General features: G+C 45.2%; 1 protein-coding gene across 1 annotated transcript in view; it reads left to right on the forward strand.

Moving 5' to 3' along the window:
* The window catches only part of ISM1 (isthmin 1), an 89,737-nt gene extending 74,670 nt beyond the window's left edge, over window positions 1–15,067 (forward strand). Inside the window, exons 4-6 of the mRNA XM_032607197.1 lie at window positions 3,009–3,152; window positions 6,990–7,079; window positions 12,853–15,067. Coding sequence (XP_032463088.1) covers window positions 3,009–3,152; window positions 6,990–7,079; window positions 12,853–13,370 — 752 coding nt within the window. The 3' untranslated portion in view covers window positions 13,371–15,067. The remainder of the gene's footprint in view (window positions 1–3,008; window positions 3,153–6,989; window positions 7,080–12,852) is intronic.
* Window positions 15,068–22,696: the final 7,629 nt, after the last annotated feature.

Below are 22,696 nucleotides of genomic sequence, written 5' to 3' on the forward strand. Positions count from 1 at the left end.
ATGTGTATTTGGATGATTTAGGTTGTTCCACAATTCATCAATGCTCTGTTCATTTTAATCCATCTTTTTCTCCCTGTTTCATTTTGGATAGTTTCTATCGTTATGTCTTCAAGTTTACCAATCTTTTTTTTTTTTTTTTTTTTTGCCGTGTTGAATCTGCCATTAATCCTATCCATTAAAAAATAAATAAATAAACCTCAGGTTTAGTAGTTTTTAATCTCATTAAATGTGATTTGGATCTTTAAAAAGAAAAAAAATTAATAAATAAATAAAATAAAGACATGGAGGCAGCCACTTAGTGAAGTAATAAATCTGTCATGGTTCCAGGGTCTGCTAGCCATCCAGAGAGCATAGCATAAGGAGGGTTGTTATAGTGTATTTGTGACAGTTAGCTTTTGCTGCTTTAGAAACCGCCCCTAAAGCTTAGTGGCTTAAAAGAACAAATGCCTTCTCTCTCAAGAGTCTGAAGATTGTCTGGACTGTTGTTCTGCCCAGGGCTGGCTTGGCTGGGGCTGCACGGTTTAGCATGGCTTCATTCACAATGCTGGGGTCCCAGCTGGACAGCGGGGGGTGCTGGGATGATATCTGGGCCTCTCTCCTTCTGGTCCCTCACCCTCCAGGATGCTAGTCCAGGCTCTTCATGTGGTGGTGGAAGACTTCTCTACAGTGAGAAGGCAAGCCCTAATGCACAAGCACTTTTCTAGCCTCTGTTTGCATTATACTTGCTATTTTCTCATTGGCCAGAGCAAGTCACGTGGCCCAGACTGGGGCTGGTGTGAAAAGGTAGTAACCAAGGGGGTGGATACAGGGAGAAGAATTATGGAAGTCATTTTTCACATCATCAGACACAGTATTAGCATTCAGTAATTCAGATCCAAGAAACCAAAACAAGATATTACCTCCGGCAGAGATTCCAAAATGGTATGTTTAATGCTAAAATCTCAAAGTTCAGGGACGATATTTCCCAAAATTATTGCACCGGGGGGAAAGGTCGCCAGAAATTTCTAGATAGTTGAGGTCCCGTTGCTTCTACTGAGCCAAGCAGGACACCTCTTGGCATCATTGGATCATGTCTTAGGCCAGTACCCACCCCACAGGTGACAGGGACTCTACCTGTGTGATTTAATCAGCTTTTTCCGACTGACCCACTGCCCCCTTCTTATGAGTCTAAGAACAGTACCATCTTTACTGGTGACTTTTTGGTGTGGTGGTTGTTCCCTTTGACAAAATCTGGTACGGGTGATTCATACAGGAGGCTCTGAGTGTGTTCACATGTGTGTATAACCCGCTACACATGGATACACCGGCTGACAGGAGTGCTATCCTGTGATTGTTCCAGGCACATCCCTCGTGTTCTCGGAGAGTTTACCAAGAGGTCTGGGAGGGAGTAGCCACGGCCCCCTCCTCAGCGGTCTGTCCAGTTCCACTACGTTGATGCCCAGGAGGAGATGGGAGAGACGGAGGCGGCTGATGGGGGCAAGCAGGCCCACCTCTCTCACACGAGGCAGTAGTTTCAAATATCTGCTTGTCCCTGTGGTTGGAAAACCATGTCTTAGAAAGAAATCAAAGTTTGGAAAACTCCCTTTTGGGAAGTGGGGAGAAACGGATGGGGCCCCTGGGAGCAGATGAGGTGTGAGCAGACTCTTGGCTCTGGGTTAGGAAAGAGGACCAGGAGTCCCCCCACCAACTTTGCATGATGGGCTGAGACTTAGCGGCCCTGGGTTTGCCTGAGCAGCGTTCAGAGTGATCACCCTGTAAACGATGGCCTGGGAGCCTGGCACGGGGCCCAAGTTTCAGGTAGAAACATGTGTGGACTGCATTCTTGCCAGACCTAAGTAATAACGATCACCGCGACCTGTTCTGAGCAGAGCGGACCCCTTCCCTGCGATGCACATGTCTGGGGCTCTGTGCTTGGCCCTGGCAGAGGCCCCAAATCTGGAGGAAGATTTGGATAAAGCGGGAAAAAGTAGTTCAGAGGGGAGTTGCTGCAGAAAAGGTCAAGCTTTAGAGATCAAGGATTTAGCACCAGGGCCCAAGCTTTCCTTCCTCTTACCCTTATGACCTTGAATGGGTCACCCAAGCACTCCAGGACTTAGTTTCCTTACTTTTAAAAAGAGGAAGTTAGTCTAGATAACATACCAACCTCTCTCATGGCTCTCACATTCCCAGGCCCCCCTAGTCTGGCCCACTTCTCCTTTTTCCATACCACTCATCGATTTCTGATATATTGTATAATTTACTCATTTTTTTGTGTTTATTGATTATTGTCTGAATCTTCTCACAAAAATATTAGTACCACAGGGCAGAGATCTTTGAAAGCTTTATTTAATGATATATCTCACATACCCTGATTTGTGCCTGGCACATAATAGGGGCTCAGTATTTGTTGAATGGATGTTGAGCGATGACCTCAAGGACCATTTCTAGCTTTACCACTGTGTGTCAGTTATCTACTGCTGCATAACAAACCATTCCAAAATTTGGTGACTAAAACATCAGCAGTGTATTATTTCTCATGATTCTGTGGCTTACGAGTTCAGGTGGGGCCCCACTGGGCATCTCTTCTACTGCCAATGGCATCAGCTGTCCACCGAGAAGTGCCTGGAAGGTCCAAGAAGGCTTCATTCCCATGTGTAGTGTTTTGGGGGCCCTTCATGTGACTCCTCTTTGTGTGTGAAGGAACTGATGGTGGTCATTTTGGAAAATCCCTACCATATTATTCCATGGCTCCATATTCTGTGAATGTACACATTCTCAACAAGCACTTACTGGGTACCTTCTAGGGGGCAGGCCCTGGCCATGTGCCCAAAACCTCAGACAGAGTCCCTGCCATTACTAAGCTAATCCTTAAAATGAACCCTGGAGCCATAGGCTTTTGACTCCAGCTGGCATCTGGCCCCCTCTAACAGTGGGAACGTCAGAAATGGACAGTTGGCTGGCAGTTCAATGGGGGAGATTTGGGGACTCTTTGGCGAAGGCTGGTGACCACCTCCCTGGTTCCGTTCCAGATTCCACAGACGGTGAGGGAGACTGGAGTCTCTGGTCTGTTTGCAGCGTCACCTGTGGGAACGGCAACCAGAAACGGACCAGGTCTTGTGGCTATGCGTGCACTGCAACCGAATCTAGGACGTGTGACCGTCCAAACTGCCCAGGTGGGTTTACGCAGGGGTGTGGCTCCACATTAAAGGGCAGCTTTTTTTTTATTTTATTGTTTTATCTTTTAATACAATTTTTAAGGGTTACACTCCATTTACAGTTATTACAAAATATTAGCTATATTCCGCATGTTGTATACAATATATCCCTGTAGCTTAGCTTATACCCAATAGTTTGTACCTACCACCCCTCAACCCCTATATTGCCCGCCACGGCACTGGTAACCACTAATTTGTTCTCTATATCTGTGAGTCTGGGGAAGCTTTTAGTTTATATTTAAAAACTTATAGAAATTGACTTCCTACAGGGCAACTATTTTCCTAAGAATTCTGACTGGACTGGGACAAGAGACGAGTAATGAGCTTAGTGGATGAAAAGATGGATTTTCTGAGCCTTCTACACAATTGCAGTAACTGTGACTTAGAAGACAATGCCACCATGTACTTAATTTAAAGGAGGGATTCTGGTTAATTTGAGCCTTTGATGTGGGGTGGGTCGTACCTTGAAGAGACACATGAAGACAGGTGTTCATGGTCTAATAAGGAAGCCAGGACCAGAGGCTTAATGGCCGTCTACAGAAAAACCATGTGTTAGCCTGAGAGTTGCTGAAGGCTCCAGAGGGAGCAAATTGGGGCAACTTGGCAGTTAAGTATCACTTTAAACTGCATTGTCAGTGTTTTGAAAACGTAACTAATTACAAACTTGGTGAGAGGCCATATTGGGGTGAAAAATAATTGTGTCTATAGCAGTAGTTATCAAACCACGGCCCACGTCAGTATGGCCCACACATTTTTAAAGGGTTATGAAGAAGGAAGAAGAGGAAGAAGAGAGAGAAGAGGGGAAGAATATGCAACCAAGACCGTATGTGAAATGAACTTATTTACAAAACAAAAATAGACTCAGAGACATAGAAAGCAAACTTACAGTTACCAACAGGGAGGGATACATTAGGAATTTGGCATTAACAGATACAAACTACTATATATAAATAGATAAACAACAAGGACCTACTGTATAGCACAGGGAATTATATCCAATATCTTGTAATAACCTATAATGGAAAATTATATATATATATATACCTGTATATATATATCTGAATCACTTTGCTACACATCTGAAATTAACACAACATTGTGAATCAACTATACTTCAATAACAAAAGACCATATGTGAACCACAAAGCCTAAAATAATTACTTTCTGACCCTTTACATAAAAGTTTACCAACTCCTTGGTGTCTAGTTTTCCATCTACCATGTGTTCCCCGTGGTCAGGTAGAAAACCAGCCTAAAATACTATCTCGGGCTCATCCAAGAAATCACACGCTCCCGATGGCTTCCTCCGAAAGAAATTTCAGAGGCAGAACGTTTGAACCCCACACCCCAGACTTCCTTTTTCTACCCCTAGAAACTCTGTTCTAAATCTCTCAGGCTGAGATTTAGAACAAAAAAGTGGAAGAGCAAAGGGATTTCTGCAGAGAGAGAGGATCAGATTGGCGATGTGTGTGATAGCAAAGGGGTGTGTGCAGAAAACAGGGCTGATGGTATGAGAAGAGGCATTTCTAGCCCCCGTCAGCCATGCAGGTGGATTTCCAAAAGCGGAACAACCATCAAGATGCTTGTCCTGATCTTTCCCGTGTTCATCATAATGAAGCTGAGTTAGAAGTCTGGTGGAATGGGATTTGGATGGGTAGAAATCAATAAATAATAATATTATGAGAAGGGAGAAGAGGAGGAAGGCAGGAAGAAATGAAGAGAAGGAGGAGGAGAAGAAGAAGATGATGATGAAGATAAGATGAAACCAAAGAAAGTGAAGATAAAGATGAAGATTGGGAAGATGAAGATGGGAAAAAGATGATAACGAGGTTCATGAAGAGTAGGACCTTTTGAGTATCTAAGTAGCAAGCAAATTTCTAAGGTCTTTGCGTGTGTGACTTCATCTAATCCTCACAATAACCTCATGAACTAGGTATTGATGATGGTACTCATTTGGCAGCTGTGGAAACTGGGACACACAGGCTAACTTGCCTAGTCACACAGGCAGCAAGTGGTCCAGCTGAGATTTGAATCCAGGCAGTCTGATTCCAGAATCCATGTTCTTAACCATTAGACTCTTACACCTCTGTCAATGGGAAGGGTATGGGGCTCAGCCACACGTGAATACAGACAGCATTTAATGTCAGGGCTTGAGCGGGCTTGCTTGCTGCTTTCTCTCCCAGAGCTGGCACCCAGACCTAAAGCAATAGACCTAGATATCTCGATAGCAGGTATCTTCCCTGCCGCCATTTTGAATGTTTCCTTCTCGTCTTCTCTCACTACTGAGAGCAGCGTGGCCAGCAGCCCTGTTCATACATTTTCTTCTCATCTGAACTTGCCCTCCTCCCATCCTTTCTGCCTTTCTGTTCTTGACTCTTCCAGCTTTTCAGGGCTCCCTTGAACATGAAGGATCTCCTTTTGCAGGATCTCTTTCCTTTTTTGGTGTCTTGATTCTCAGCTCTACTGGAAAAACTCATGGGACAGGCCGTCTCCCTGGCCTGGCAGTGATTACACTGTAAAAGTTTGTCCCTTAGGCTGACCACACAAGTTCTAGGGGCCTCACATAAAACCAGAGAGAGCCCCTTAAAGGAAACCAACCCATGCTTAGCAAGACAGTCAAGGTTCTCCAACAAATAGCACGTTCCACTGCTTCTCTCTCTCCTGACTGGCCCCCATCTGCAGGCGATTCCTGTTTGCAAAGGAAGCCTGGGTGGGGGTGGTCATTTGAGGAAGGGAGAGAGCCAGGAAGTTTGAGGCAAGCTAGGTTCAGTTGCTCAGAGCAGGTAATAACAAGCCCAGGTTATTCTTTGTTTTTTTCAACGTTGAATTTGGGTTTTTTAAAAAAATTTATTTCATTCAAGTATAGTTGATTTACAATGTTGTGTTAACTTCTGCTGTACAGCAAAGTGACTCAGTTATACATATACATACATTCTTTTTCATATTCTTTTCCATTATGGTTTGTCACAGGATATTGAATAGAGTTCCCTGTGCTACACAGTAAGACCTTGCTGTTTATCCATTCTATATATAATAGTCTGCATTTGCTAATCCCAATTCATCGCTCCCCCAGCTTATTCTTTTTGAAACATCATCAGCAATGCTAAAAGTCCCAGCATATGAGAGATCTGGTCTTTAGCTACGGACTGCTGTATCCTCAAAATGAACTAGACACATGTTCAAGGGGAAAATGTCAGCCAACACGTACCACTTGGTACTCTATGTGCTTTCTTTACACATAACTCATTTCATTCACTCAGCACTATGAGGTGGGTCATTGGTCCTCCCCATTTACGGATGTGAAAACTGAGTCACACAGATGTTCCGGGGCTTGCCCAAGGTCACACAGCTAGTGATGATTTGGACCCAGTGAGTCAGGCCTTAAGACTTGTGTTGACCACGAGACAAGTTGTTAACCACTACACTCTACAGCCTCTAGTTTAGTTTGCCATCCTGACACCTCTAGATAGACAGCCATCCTGACGCGTATCCCGCACCGCCCCAAATCCCACTCCCAGGCCCAAGGAATGAGGTCCTTAGGCACATTCAGGCACTTTGGGATCGGATTTCATGCTGCAAATGGTATCTGGAGTTTTAATATATTTTACGCTCTATACCTACTTTTTACTGTTTCCTCTGTTGGCAAGTTTCTGCCCATGAGTAGTAATGAATACAAAAAAGGCTTTATTCAAGTGTATTTGTTTTTTTTTATTTGCCAGTGGGGCGGGGGTGGGGTGGGGTGGAGGGCTGACTTTTTCCATTTAACTAGGGAAAATGAGCTCCTGTCTGTGTTTAGGTATCGAAGACACCTTCAGGACAGCTGCCACCGAAGTGAGTCTGCTTGCGGGAAGTGAAGAGTTTAATGCCACCAAACTGTTCGAAGTTGGTAAGGAAAGGTTTTTTTGTTTTGTTTTGGTTTTTTTGCTTTTCCATCCAAATATTGATCTAGCGTTTTGGAGATTCCTTCTGCCTTTGCCGTGCCATCCTTGGATCCATTTAAATGTTTCGTTTTCCTCTTACGGGGTCCAATTTTCTCAGCACACTTCTTGCTCGCTGAATATACACCAAGCAAGAGAGAGCAGCCGCCCCATTCCTCCTGCACCAGATGGAGCCCAGCAGCCCTGCTGTATCTGCCATGCCAGCCACGCAGCATCCATAGCACGTGGGTGGGGCGCCCTGCCCCTAGCTCGGGATCCGTCCACACTCGGGCCTCTAGCCTCAGGGCATCTCTTCTCCCAACTCTCACCCAGTGTCCCCAGAAAAATCAAAAAATGGTGATGTCAGTTTTCCAGCAGAAGGACGGGGGGGAGGAAGGAAGAGAATGGGAACTTTCTCGACATTATGCCTCCCCCGTCTCACTCCCCGCCATGTGAATCTTTCGTAACCCTTTGGTACACGCTGCTACTCGTCTGCTCGAAAATGCTAGCTCAAGTACACTGGACGTGGACCAAACAAAATTGAAAGTGTCTGTTCAGCAAGGGGAAAGCTTGCTGAATAAAAATAGCTCCACGTGCTTCTGGATGTAATTCTATATTACAGAACAATAAGACTCCTTCTGCCCCATTTCTTTTTGCCACCCCCGCAAAGCCCTTTCCTCACCTCTTCACTCTGCCCTCCTCAGCCACACTGGAGTCAGTTTGGAAATTCTGTAGCCCGGGGTTTCCATCACAGTCCTTCACATGCAACCAAAACGTTAGCAGAAGCCTTCTGCACACGCAATGCATTTGACCAAAAAAAAAAAAAAAAAAAAATTAAAGACTACATGCGGGAATTTTGCATAAAATGATAAAACAAGATGGGCTTTTGGGGAAGAGAGCGTCTCAGACCTCCCCATATCACCCCACAGGCAGGCAGCTGTTTGCCCTTTCACAGGGAATGGGACCAGCTGCACCCAATGGGCAGCTGAGAACACACAGGGATGAGGGGGGATGGTGGGTCAGGCAGGTTCTGGGCAGGAACAGACAAGGCTCACACGCAGATCAGGTAATAGAGGAGCATTTGATGAGGGCCTTTTGGCAAAGGTGTGAGCAGGTAGATGGAAACCAAGAAGGGCTTGTACAGAACCCTGGGGCTGGCAAGCGTGGGGAGCCCTTACCTCCCACTGGCCTGAAGGGACCAGGGGAAGGATTGGTTCCCAGAGCCGCTGTGTAGAGAGGGCTGCCTGATAGCACTTCCAGCTCCCAGAAGGAAGTAGCCAACTTGTAACAGTGAGGGAGGAGCCTTGGGAGCAATACCCTGACTTCGCTCCGCCCTCCCTCTGGTCCCTCACCCGGTCCTCCCATTGGCTCACCCCAATTAGAAACCAGGGCTCAGGGAGCCCACAGATCTGGTGCATACAGGGCAGCCTTCCATGGCAAGGAAAAATGTGGAATAAGGATGTAGAAGGACAAACGGAAGATGCCCAGCAGAGATGAGAAAAGCTTGACTAGCACAAGGTCAAGTTTCTTAACCTACTTCTGCCTCAGTTTTCTGACCTGTAAAATGGTCTAAGGTAATGGTGCCTACCTCCTAGACCTATTTTAGAGTGAAATGAGTTAATGCTTGTAAAACATTGAGAACATTCACACTGAATACTCCATGTAAATTTGATAAAAAATAAGTCGAAGGACCTATGTCCTGTACATGAATTATGATGACCTTCTACTCTGGAGGAAAAATACAAAGCTATTTTCTGGGACCTCGCTGAATTTTGTTTCTGAAAACCCTGCCCTCTGAGGGAGACCCCCACTGGCTTTGCAGACACATACTTTCCAGGATGGACCCTCCAATCTCTATGCAACTGCTCAGTCAGGGACTCTCAGGGGTGGAATCGTAGCACTCAGCCCATCCCCGCAGGCAGCATCCCCAACCCTGTTCTGTGTACTCCCTGCTTTCCCTCTGGTTTAATCCTCATTGCACTTTTTGAGATCGGTGTAATTTTTATACCCAGTTTAGAGATGAGAAAACTGAAGCACAGTGAGGTAGAATACCTTGCTCAGGGTCACAGAGCCACTAAATACTTGAGTTGGGATTCGATCCCAGGCAGTCTGGCACAAGAGCCCAGGTGTTTCATCTTAGACCAGGCCTTTCCAAGCTCCTGGGAGGTGCCCCAGCTCTCTCTTTCTCATATCCCTCAAGAGAAACCTGAGCACCCCTGCAAGCTGCCCCGCAAGCCCGATCGTTTCACTCATGACACCACCAGCCTCCCAGGCACCTGGGTCAGAGCTGGAGAGTCACTTCTGATACCTTCCTCCCTTCCCCCCAAGCCCACCAAGGCCTGGCAGCCCTACCTCCCTGACTACTCTTGATTTCACCAGCTGTTCCCTCCCAGAGTATCTCACCTGGACTCTTAAAATTGGCATCAGCACTGAATCTTTCTTCCTACTGCGTAGCTCAGTGAAGAGCTCACTGTCACTCAGAAACCTTCAGTGGTTCCCTAGTGCCCTCTGAAACGAGCCTAAACCACACTGAAGACCCCATGACCTGACACTAACAACCTTCCTTCCCTATATCCTCTGCTCCAGGGAAACTGAACATGCACCCTGCCCCCAGACTTCTTCTGCTTAACTGTGGTTTGCACAGTTAATACCAACCTGGATGGCCTTCCCCTCGCCCGGCCCCATCTCTGCTCTTGTATGTAGTCTGAGTCAGGTCCAGCCTTCTGAGATGGGATTGGACATTCAAGAGATTCACTGGGGAAGAGCCCGGGAAGGATAGAGGGGAAGCAGCAGAAGTAGGCAGGGAAGGCTTTCAGACCAAGATGCAGGCCTGACCCCTGCAAAGGGAGGGAGGGAAGGAAGGAGGACTGGGAAGCAAGGGCCTCAAAGCAGCTTGAGAAAGTCTCGACCATGCCAACGGGCACCCCCCAGCAAAGGCTGCCTGACAAAGGGGTCCCCCGTTGGGCAGCACCCACACCAGGCTCAGTCATCGACTGAGAGCAGCCCCAGGGGAGCACAGCCTGGATGTGGAAACCACAGCAGATCCACAGCCGCTACAGCTGGAGGCCACCAGGCAGCAAAGTGCCCCCAGCAGTCTTCCTTGCAGGAGCTCTGAGCAGGACACTTGTGGCCACCATGCAGCCCTGAAGAGGGCTGGGCACCTCCCAGGAGCTTGGGCCAGCCCGGTGTCGCACACTCCTTGAAGAACCCCCTGACTTGCACTGATAGAAATGACACTTTTTAGCACCGGTGGGACTTTTTGCTTTGGCCCCCTTAACGCACCCCACATTCCACCACGGTGGGCAGCCTTAGATATGGCTCATCTTACCCGCTGCAGCTTCCTGAGCCACACGCGAAAGGAAACCTGCCACTGCCCACACCACATCCCTACACCCCAGCAGCCCCTGTGGTTCTTTGCCTGACGGTGTGCTCTGGCCCCCAGAGCCACCAGCCCATGAATCCACGGTCATCCAGAAGTCCAGGAGCAGCCCCCTACCAGTGATTGATGGGAACTAGTGGATAATAACCAGATCCCGCCAAGTAAAAAAACAACATCTCTCTTCAAAGACTGTATTCAAAGGATTATTGCAAAAGGGAAAGGGCCAATTTGCAATAGAGAAAACACTGTGTCTATAGGCCTGCAAGCCTCTCAAGGGTTGGGCGAAAGGGTTTTCTTTTACAGAGGAGTAAATAAGGCTAGAAGAACCCCACGTGAGGCAGTGGGATGGAAGGCTGGTGAGATCAGATAGGGCATCAGAGAATGTTCTGCCCTGAGACCAGCCTATTTTCGGTAGGGACCCCTAAGGAGAGGCTATATGCTGGCCCAGGCAGAGGGTAGGTCAAAGTTCAGGGGCTTGAGAAATATAATATGATATCACTTATATGCAGAATCTAAAAAGAAATGATACAAATGAACGTATTTACAAAACAGAAACGGACTCACAGACTTATAGAATGAACTTATGGTTACAGGGATGGAAGGGTGGAGGAAAGGGATAGTTAGGGAGCTTGGGGTTGACATGTACACACTGCTATATCTAAAAAGGGCAACCAGCAGGGACCTTCTGTACAGCACAGGGAACTCTGTTCAATGTTATGTGGCAGCCTGGATGGGAGGGGAGTCTGGGGGAGAATGGAGACATGCATATGTATGGCTGGGTCCCTTTGCTGTGCGCCTGAAACTGTCACAACATTGTTAATTGGCTATACTCCAATACAAAATAAAAAGTTAAAAAAAAAAGTTCAGGGGCTTGAAAGAAGGGGAGAATATTAACTAAAGTTTAGTTGGGATGCGTTTTATTCTGATTGAGGATGAGCAGTTTAGCTAATCGTTTATGCGACCAAGAAAAGGAATCTGGAGGGTCTGTGTCTGGTTTTGTCATAGGTAAACAAGGCAGCAGCTGTGAGTCTTATCAAGTCCTGTGGGGAAGAGGGTTCTTACAGTAAGTGGTTTTCCAGAATGCACAAGGGCGGGGGAAAGTCTTAACCTTGGCTGTTTCCCAGAATCACGGGGCTTGGGTAAAGTTCCACCCTGTCACTGGGTGGGTTTCCGAGGTCCAAGGGGAAGATGCTGCAGTTTCTACAGTGGTTGCTTGTTTGATCCACATCCCGTATTGCCACCCTCCCTTCCCTGTCCCCCCTCCATGCTCCCTGCTGGTGTTTCCCAGAATCACTTCCCAAAGAACCATTTTCACTGGCATCTTTGTCTCAGGGTCTGGGAAAATACAAACTGAGACATTCACTAAACCAGAGGTCCTGAACTCTCATGACTAAGGGACCAAGAGCAAACACCCATGAGTGACGGGATCAGGTAGAGACTGTGGGGAACTGGGGACCTCCTGTCTTGACCAAGGAGTGGTCACTGGTTACCTGTTCACAAGACAATGCAGGACTGACGTCAACCTATCTTTGGGATTTTCAAATGAGACCAGGAATCTACATTAATAAGTGGAATCACATAATTCTTAAACGTTGGCAATTAATTCAATATTTTTTAATACTGTAAGGCCAAACACTACACACTTCTTGGGGCAGGTTCTGGCTCAAAGTCTATAGGTCAGTGTCCTCTGGCCTAAATATTAAATTCCCTAAAAGCAGGGACCACCAGCCTCTTCCTCTTTGAGACCTCTTATCACAGGGATTTGCATGTAACGGTTGTTAACTCTTTCCTGCCTAAGGTTAAGAGGTTAGGCCACTAGCCTAGTTTAAACCAGTCAGTGAGTGGCAGAAATAAAACTTAGTCCTACAAATATCCCTTTGAGGCATTCTCCGCCACTCATCGCTTATTTAGAGAGGAGATTCAAAATGGCCCTCTGAATTATTGTTCGTTTTGTTATGGGTGATAATGGGGTTATGGTTATCTAGGAAAACATAGAAAATATGGTTTAATTATCTTCCTATTTTTGTAGATGCCTACTAAAACTTAGGGGTAATAATATCATATCTTTCCAAAAAAAATTTTAATGAGGGAAATACAATGATTAAGTCTAGGTGATGGCATCTGGGTAGTCATTGTATACGTATATTCTCTCCACTTTTCTATGTATGTGAAAAGTTTTCATAATATAAAGTAAGGAGTTGGTGGGGCCGAGAACAAAGTTCCCAAGTTCAAGGGCCATGACCGTGTTCACCCATGGCCTGGGGGTTCCAGGGGCTGCCCGTCAGGGAAGGGAGAGGTGGACTTTAAAGTCATCAAGCAGCCGGTTTTGCATGCGATCAGAGGGTTTCTCTGGCCCCTTTCAGACACGGACAGCTGTGAGCGCTGGATGAGCTGCAAGAGCGAGTTCCTAAAGAAGTACATGCACAAGGTGATCAACGACCTGCCCAGCTGCCCCTGCTCCTACCCCACCGAGGTGGCCTACAGCACGGCCGACATCTTCGACCGCATCAAGCGCAAGGACTTCCGCTGGAAGGATGCCAGCGGGCCCAAGGAGAAGCTGGAGATCTACAAGCCCACGGCCCGGTACTGCATTCGCTCCATGCTGTCCCTGGAGAGCACCACACTGGCCGCCCAGCACTGTTGCTATGGCGACAACATGCAGCTCATCACCAGGGGCAAAGGGGCGGGGACGCCCAATCTCATCAGCACTGAATTCTCAGCGGAGCTCCACTACAAGGTGGACATCCTGCCCTGGATTATCTGCAAGGGCGACTGGAGCAGGTATAACGAGGCCCGACCTCCCAACAACGGACAGAAGTGCACAGAGAGCCCCTCGGACGAAGATTATATCAAGCAGTTTCAAGAGGCCAGAGAGTATTAAAGAGACACCACCTCTGTTGTTCGTGACACAAACACACTGCACTGATCCGCCACCTGGCAGAGTCCCTCTTACCCGCATACATGTATATGTACATATACCACGTGAGTATTTGTCATAAGTTACACTAGGGGTGTGTGCCAGGCCCTTGTGACTGCCATCTGAAGCCACCGTTGCCTCTTCCATGTCAACGGCTTCCTTGGAACTCTTCCTAGGGGGCATGTCCTCAGGAGGATGGGGAGAAAGGAGCTGGAAGAAGAACCTGGAGGTCATAGCAGGTGGGATTCAACTCACACCCCGGATCCAGCGTTTCCGAGAGAAGCAAAGGGGCAAAGAGAAGGAAGTTGTAAACGTGATAAGCAGTTTTTATATATAACTTATTTAATATGAATGTGACTTATACGTCACCTTTTCTCTGGAGTTGTCATCGTGAAATTATTTAATCACTTCCATGAGAGTTCAGAAAGGGGCTTAAGGAGATGGAAGAGAGAGGGAATTTTGTAGTAATGACTTCTTTAAAAATAAAGAATTCAACAGAAAGATATCAAAACAAGAAAACACCCACCTGAAACCAAGTGTTAGTTAGCCAGTGAGGTACCTTGATAAGTCTCAGCTTCCAAATGCCCTTGCCTCAGCCTGGGTAGGGAGTGGGGGGCAAATGGGTATTTTAGGAGAAAATCTGAGGCCTGGTTTTAAGTGGACTTTAAAACAAAGGCCAGTATTAACACAATGCTATGATTCTATTAAAAGACCCCAGAATAGAATTTCTGCTCCTGCCTTAATAGGTTCAGAAGGCTACAGGAAGGTCAGACATAAAAACAAGGAGTAGCACTTTTCCAAAGAAAAAATGCAAAACACATGGGGGGAGAACATGAACTTCATCTATTTTACTTTAATACCATCGTAACAATTTTTTTTCTCCACAATATATTCTCAGTAAATAAATGTAAAAACAAAGAGAGGAACTCAAGTCTAAAACCCTAATTTTTTTATGTTTTAAGAAAGAAAAAAATACATTATTTTTGTAAAGTATTTATTGAGTCACTGAGTCTTGTGCATCAAGCAATTGTAATATGGCCTGGTTCTGTAGGGTGGAACTTAGGACAAATAAAGAGTTGGTTCTTATGCAATCTTTACTTGCAAAACTCCAGGAAAAGAGATTACATAATAAAATCATAATAAAATGTGTTACCTACAGTAAATGTGTTACCTGCAAATATTTATGATACAAATTCCATAAATAGCCCTAGTAAAGCAGGGCTTCAAGGCAGGGGAGAGGAAGGTTCAAACCAGGTAGAATAAAAGGCTCATTGATTGATGTGATGGTGGGTGGTATAAGTCATAGCATCTTTGGCACCAAGAATATCAACCCTGCCCCGAGGAGGCTAGAGCTCATTGATACACGTGCAACTTTTTGCCCACCCAGAGCTAAGAAAGAGCTAAGAAATCCAAGCCAGAGCAAAGGCTTAAGACAGCCCAGGTGAGTGGGACTGCTTCCAGACAAAATTCTGCAATTACCGTAATAAGTAGAACTCCTCATTGTGCAAATAATTCCATTTCGAGTTGAGGAAACCAAAGCTCAGATAAAAACAGATCACGTTGGATCTATCACTCATTTCCTAGTCCAGTGCTCTATCCACTATATCAGCCTACCCTTAGGTTCTCATAATAAAATCTTGTTTTAATGGAAAAGCTCTTATCAGTCATTTACACTTTAGAATGAGTTATCCATGTATTGCCCACTCTCAGGATATTTATATTTAAGACCTATTTCTAATTATGGAATGAGAATCCTTATTCACACCTGAAGGAAGTTTAGGCAAGTGAACTGGGAAGGAGAAAATCAGTAGGTCCGTGTATCAGGGAAGCAGATTTGGTTCCTAATTATAGGAAAACCATTTTTGCCAAGAGAATTGGTTGCAATGGAATACATTGCCTTTGGGATGGTGAGTACCCTGCCAGGACAGGTATTCAAGCAGAGCTGGAGAGGAATCACATAAGAAACTCATTTTAGTGAGCAGGCGAGACAAAAATGTACAGCAATAACCCCCTCTGATAAGTGTTCTATAAAGGGTAAGTGGAAAGTACTCTGGGAAAATAGAGGCAGGAATCAGGGAAGTACCTGCTAGACCTAATGGAGGAGTGGTATTTCACAAAGCGGAGAAGGGTGGGGGGGCAAGTAGATGCATTTGGAGTAAGAAAACAGTATGGGCAAAGGCAAGGAACTACGCAAGAGCTTGGTGTTTTCTGAAAACTGGGATGTTTACAGTGATGAGCCAGAGGGACAAGAATGGCAAGTTATGGAGTTGTGTCTAAGGTGTTTTTGTTAAGGATTTAGCGTGGAAAATTAAAGCTGTTTCCTAATACAGTGAGAATGACTGATATGAGAGCCATGTTTCCAATGGGCTATTTGCCTCTTTATATCAGACCTTCCTGACATAACGAACTGAGAGTTGGAAGGTAGGGTGAATTAGGAGCTGGGGAGGGCTCCTGGGCTCTTTGCCTACTGAGAACACCGCTAGTTTCCCATCCATCATCCAGATGGTGCCACCCCTCTGGAAATTTGCTGAACTATAACCTGCCTCTATGCAGTTGTATCTCATTTACTATAGGGCCCCAAGCCAGCCCCAGTGTAACCCTGGGTAATTCCTTCATGGAAAGGGGATCATGTGAACAAGTGCCAACTTTGCCCACCACAGGGTAGGCTGTCTGCTCCCTCACCTGCAGCACCTGTTTATTGGACCCCTCAGCAACTGCTCTACAGACGCCTCTCATCGAATGCTTTGCTCCTTTGCTGCTCCTTGGAAAGAGATCCCTTTTTCTAGTGACCCACTGGGCCTCTCATGTGCCACGTCTGAGCAAGCCAATAGTGACAGACAGAGAAGTCAAGGCCCTCTGGTGTCCGCACATGGGAAGGATGAGGGCAGGGCCCCAGAAGAGCTGGGCAACCTCCTCACCCCATTCAATTATTATCCACCATGATTAGTCTCCAAGCCTTTCCATCTTTGTAGCTCAGTGGCCAGGGGGTAGATTTCCCCAAGGATCAAGGATCAAAGAATAGGTACGATACCAGCCACCCTTCCTGAGCACACACTTTGTGCCTCTGTGCTAATCACTTTACCATGGGAGGCAAGCAGTTTACGTCCATTTTACAGATAAGGCAAAAGAAGCCCAACAAGGTCTTCTAACCTGCCCAAGTCATAAGGCTCTGTACATGGCAAAGCTGGTTGAAGACTGTGTTCTTAACCTTAACCTCTACTCAACTGTCTTCCTAACTCTTCCCAACACACAGGATCAGGATTTTGCCTCCGACTCACTCTGCCTTTGCTCCAATTGTTCAAATCCACCAAATGTCCCTGCATCATCATTTACGTGTCTCGCGTTGGTGACAGTGGATCTGGCTTTAGCTCTATATGCTCAGTTCTCTCATATTCCATAAGAGGATTTGAATCTGTATCTGTGCCCTTGCTCAGGTTGGCTGAGTAGCAGAGCCTAGCTTTCTAGAAGATAGCCTGCTCCACAGATAAGAATGAGACTGGTCTGTTTTCCCTGCTGCACTCAAGCCCCATGTCAACTGTTGCCTGTTGGGTCGACCTGAAGGGCAGGTGCCATGTCTCATGCTTTCTACACCCCCAGCCCCTAGCTCTGTACCTGGCAGATATCATCAGGCAAGGTACAGAGGGCGGAAGAATTTGAGAGTTGAGTCAGACTACCTAGATTCCAATCCTGGCTCCCTCAGTTGCCTGCTGGGTACCACTGGATAAGTTAATCAGCCTGCATATATTCCAGTTTCCCCATACAGTTTTTCAGAGAACAAAATAAGAGATATGAAGTTCCTAGCATAGGGCCTGTCATGTACCATGTGCGTCGGTGTTGAGTCATTGGAGAAATATTTATTGAGCGTATACTAGTTGCCAGGCATTGTTCTAGATGCCAGAGATACAGCAGTGTAAAAATCCAAGTTTTCCTGGTGGAGGGGAGACGGCTGATATATAAATAAGTACATAATCTGAAATAATGGTAAGTGATATCAAGAAAAATAAATTATTTGATCACACGTGTATGTTGCATTATTTAAAGTAATGCTAGTTGCTGTAATAGATAAGCCTTAAAATCACAATGGCTTAACACAAAAACCTCTAAAGGTATGTTTCCAGTCAAGTGGCTCTCCTCTAAGTGATGACCCAAGGACCCAAACTTTCCATCTTCAAGTCTTGACTCTCTAGGGTGCCCTGCAGGTCATCTCTATTCCAGGAGGCTTAAGGAGTAAAAAGCAGGGAGAATATGGGCAATGACTTACATAGGTGGCCCAGGGAAGTACAGCTGTTTCATGCCACACTCTTCTACAAGGGAGACTGGGAAATGGAGTACAGTCGGGGGCCCAGGAAGCAGAGATCGGCTGTGTGAGCACCCAATCAGTCTCTGCCACATAGGTAGACCACCAACTAATTAATTACACAAGGCAAGAGAGAAAGCTAGTGAAAGGGGTTCTGGATGGGCCCAAAGTTAGTGATCAAAGGGAATGATCCTTTTCATCTCATTTAGACCAGCTTAGCTTTCAACTGGCAGCTCCTGCAAGCCCTTACCTGATGGTTTTCTCTAACCAGGGCCCACACAGCTCACACAGTTGGGGCTGAAGTGCCAGAGAGTGAACAGTGCCTCCCAGGAGGCTTAACAGGACCCTGGTGGATGAATACCCCATCTCTCTCATCCCTCGAGTGGGGCAATTCTGAAGCGTGTTTTATACCATTCCCGAGCTCCCAGTGAGACTGAGGTCCTGCCACCCTCGGTGGGGACCTGCTTGCTAACATGCCAATTACTGGCCTCCTTCCCTTCCCTGTCTTTCCTCCCCACTCCCTTACTGTCGCTCACTGGAATTGTCTCCCAAATAAGCTACTTGCCCAGGTCCTTCTCTCTGGATCTGCTTCTGAGTGGTCCCAAACCAACACATCACTTCTTGCTTTAATATTCGAATAAGTTCGTTATTCAAATATAAGTGTATCATAATATTATTGCCATCGAGCTCATGTGAGACGAGGTCTTGTGTTGCTGACAGCCCTTCCAAAAAAGAAAACTCACTCTCAGCCTGGCCAGAGATAGAAACTCTATTAGATTTCAATTCCATTTAGTTTTTACAAAATGAAGATAAACCCCCAGTTTTTATGATTAGGTCCAACAGGGAGAAAAGGATTCCACCAAATACCTCTAAACATTTATGAACGTCTTTTCTTAATTTTTGACTTCATCTCCTTGCTGACTAAAGACCAGTCCTGCTCTAAGGACCACACTTTGAGTAGCACTGTTCTAATTACCTGAGCGACAGTGATCAACACCCCATGAGCATTGAGTTGATTCTGGCCTGATGGACAGAGTCATGAAAAAGCTTCCCAGGAAGGGGGCGGGGGAGGCCTGGTTTCTTTCGTTGTCATCCATTTACAATTTCCAGTGGAAAAATGTGTGGGTTGTCACCATTATGCCTGCACGGTTTCAGACAAATTAAAGGCTTGCCTCCGTAATTACTGGGTGGGTATATACAGAAACATACATCCATGTCTACAGATCCTGAATACAGTGGTGTAAATGAAGGCAGAAAGCTTACAGCCAGTTGATTTTCTGAGGTTTAGCATTGGTTTACTCTATGGGATTAGAAGAAGAGGGACATTTTCCGGGACCAGAAGGTAAGACTTTTCAGGAACAAATTTATGGGACCAGCAACTTTTTGTTGAACCAGAACAGACTCTTTTTTTTTTTTTCCAGACCTTCATGTAGAGATTTAGAAAGCCAACATACAAAGACCAGTGCCTTGCCTGTAATGGCAAAAGTAACATCATCCTTAACCATTTTAGTGGCAGGGGAATTGGTGGGAGACTGGATTGCGACACAGCTGCAATAGCAAAGCTGGGTAAAAAGTTTATGACTTTGCTAATTTTCTATCTGTTCTGGGAGTCATAAATGTGCCCTTATAGATATTCATGATTGCCCTTAAAATGAAAAAAAAAAAAAACAACTTTTAAATGGCACAGAAAAGCCTTTCATTCCCGAGGCATGTAATTCATGGATGATTTTCAAAATGTCATGTTTGAATTGGGAAGGTAACATTTCTTGAACTAATCAGCCAATTGCTTCAAGAATATGACTCAAAGGATATAAAAATTTCAAGGCTGACTTTTAAAAAAGAAAGAGGAATTCTCTTTTCTACGCAAGTTCCTAAGTTATTTTTTCACAAAGGTCATGGCTAAATGTTAGGTTTATTTGCCATGGAAGAGAACAGTCTAAGTGAAGTAAACTTTTAATTCTTTAGTGACAGGGAACGGTAGCAGATCTTGAAAAGCACCATTTTAAAATTTTACACCATTAGCCAGGGAGTTTCTATTTGGTTAGCTGTAACCCCCTTTAGACCCCACTTGGCTGTGTTTTTGGTTTGTTTGGGGGGTTGGGTGTTTTTGGGTTTTTTTTAATCTTTGGAGAGCTGAACAAATGGAGAAGCAGAAAGGCAAGAGAAAAGAAAAGAAGAGCAAAACCCAGGATCTCCCAGGATGAAAGTTTCTTTGGAACCTCTAAAATAACTCACTGTCCCTGTTATTAACGTAACAAAGGTGGGATCTTCACAAACAGTAGATTGGAGCGACCCACACCATTGATGCTCCTGACCCCACAGAGCCTTCCAATCCCCCCTCAGGGATGGCTGGGTCCTGCCCAGACAAGACCAGGAAAAGATTTCCAAAGACCTCATGACTTAAAGTCACATGACCAGGACTCTTCCAGTCAAAAGAGAGCAAGGTGTCCTATGCTGATTGGCTGTGGAGGGTAGAATTTTCTGAGAGGAACATTTCAAGTCCCCTTTCCTGGGGACTCCTCTGAGTCAGGAAGAAACCTGCCTCTGAGCCACTGTTGAGTGCTCCCTCCTACTATTACAGTATATTATAAAGAGAAAAAAAAAAGGAGGAGGGCAATGATCCAGTGCTAGAAATATAAAGCCTGGTTCACCACTCACCAGCAGCAAAGGTAAGAAGCTAAACCTTGAGATAAAACTGCAGACTCACTGTTTCCTTTTCACTGCTTTTTCTATACTGCACAGCCCAGTCACCTTCCTGATTGCTCCTCTCCCATCCCCTCTGCCACCCAGTTGACCATCTTGCAGCCAATTGCCATTTTTGTAGCCAATCTTTTGTTAAAGATGCTTTTCGAACACAATTACAATTAAGCATGCATTCAGAAAAAAATGCACACATATCATAAGTGCACAGCTCAGTGAATTTTCACAAAGTGAACAACCACGTGTAACCAACACCCATGAAAAAAGTCAAGAAATGGAGCATAAGGCTCATGAGAGGCTTTCGGGGATGATAGAAATGTTCTAAGTGTTGACTATGGTGATGGCTACACAACCGTATGCATTTGTCAAAACTCACTGAATTGTGCACTAAAGAAAATTGAATTTCATTGTATGTAAATATTACCCCAATATGAAGTAAATAAGTAAAACATTACCAGCACTCTGTCCCCTTCCAGTCAGTACCCACTTCCCACCAAAAGTAATAAGTATCACAACTTCTGCACTAGATTAATTTTGCCTGATTTTGAACTTCAAGTCAGTGGAAGCACACAGCATGTGCTCCTTGAGATCTGTCACCTTTTGCTCCACATCATATCGTGAGATTTTCCCACGTTGCTCCTTGCAGCTATAGGTCCTGCCTGCCCATCGCTGCCAAGTATGGCACATGTCTATTTAACCGTTCTACCATGTGTGGGCATGTGGGTGGTTGCTGGCTTGGAGCTTTTACAAATAGTGCTGCTATGAACAGTCCAGGGTGTGTCCTTGGGGCTCATACACACAACATTTCTATTGGAAGTGAAATTGGTAGGTCAGAGGACATGCTCAGTCTAGCAGATACTGCCCCCAGGTTTTCCAAAGTGGTTACATTGGTTGACACTCTATCCAGGAGTATTTGAAGGTTCTGATTCTTGGACCAATCCTGGTTCTACCCCTTTCACTAAGTCTTCCCTGACTGTTCTGTTCTTTGATCTCTTTATTCTTATATTTAAGTCAACACATGTGTACTGAACACTAAGTAAGTGTGTGCCAGTCACTATTTACATGCTGGGTACCTACTGGATATACAAAAAAAAGGTGGACAGGAACCCTGTCCCGTGGGGGTGACTAACTCAGATGACTATAATACATTGTGAGAGGTGTTATGGGAACAGATGAGGACATGATTAACCAGGGCAATTGTAACTAACAAGCCAGAGTTGCCATATTTTATTTAGGAAAACAAGTCTGATAATACCAAGTGTTGGCAAGAGGGTGTGAAAACAGAAACTCTTTATCACCTCTGCTTGTGGTGATGTAAACTGGAGAATAATTTGACTATACCTAGTAGAGTTGAAGCTGAAATGTAGCAAAATTCACTAATTTCCCTCCTGAGGGTCTTTTTTCTATTATTAAAAATAAGAGGGACTTCCCTGGTGGCACAGTGGTTAAGAATCCGCCTGCCAATGCAGGGGACATGGGTTCGAGCCCTGGTCCAGGAAGATCCCACATGCTGTGGTGCAACTAAGCCCGTGTGCCACAACTACTGAGCCTACGCTCTAGGGCCCAGGAACCACAACTACTGAGCCCACGTGCCACAACTACTGAAGCCCACATGCCTAGAGCCCATGCTCTGCAACAAGAGAAGCCACAGCAATGAGAAGCCCATGCACCGCGATGAAGAGTAGCCTCCACTCACCATAACTAGCGAAAGCCCTCACACAGCAACGAAGACCCAATGCAACCAAAAATAATAATAAATTTTTTTTAAAAAATTAGGAATAAGTAAAATTGTTCACCAACAGAGGAACGAACAAACACACCATGTTACATTCATAGGATAGAATACCATCCAGCTGTTAAATGATCTAGAGCTAGGCATAGGCTCACAGATGTGTCACAAAAATATAATGTGTATAAAAGAAAATTGCAAATGGATATGAAAGTATTATACAGTCTTCAACCATTTAAAAATTCACAAAACAATACCGTATTATGACTGGACACTGACATAGGGAATTAAAGTTTTAATTATGCATGGGAGGATTAACAGCCAACCTCAAGATAACAGTTACCTCTGGGTATGGCTGACAGTGAGTGGGTGGGGAAGCAGAGAAACTTTACAGATAATATTTTATTTCTTTTTTAAAAAAGAGACCTAATATAAAACTATATATATAACATAAAACTTGTATATGTACATATGGCAAAATGTTAATATTGGTTAAATCTGAGTATTGGGTAAAGTTCAACTGTTACATTATTTTCTGTATATGTGACATATTTAAAACTAATT

The sequence above is a fragment of the Phocoena sinus genome, chromosome 15 (assembly GCF_008692025.1).
Source record: "Phocoena sinus isolate mPhoSin1 chromosome 15, mPhoSin1.pri, whole genome shotgun sequence".
Lineage (NCBI taxonomy): Eukaryota > Metazoa > Chordata > Mammalia > Artiodactyla > Phocoenidae > Phocoena > Phocoena sinus.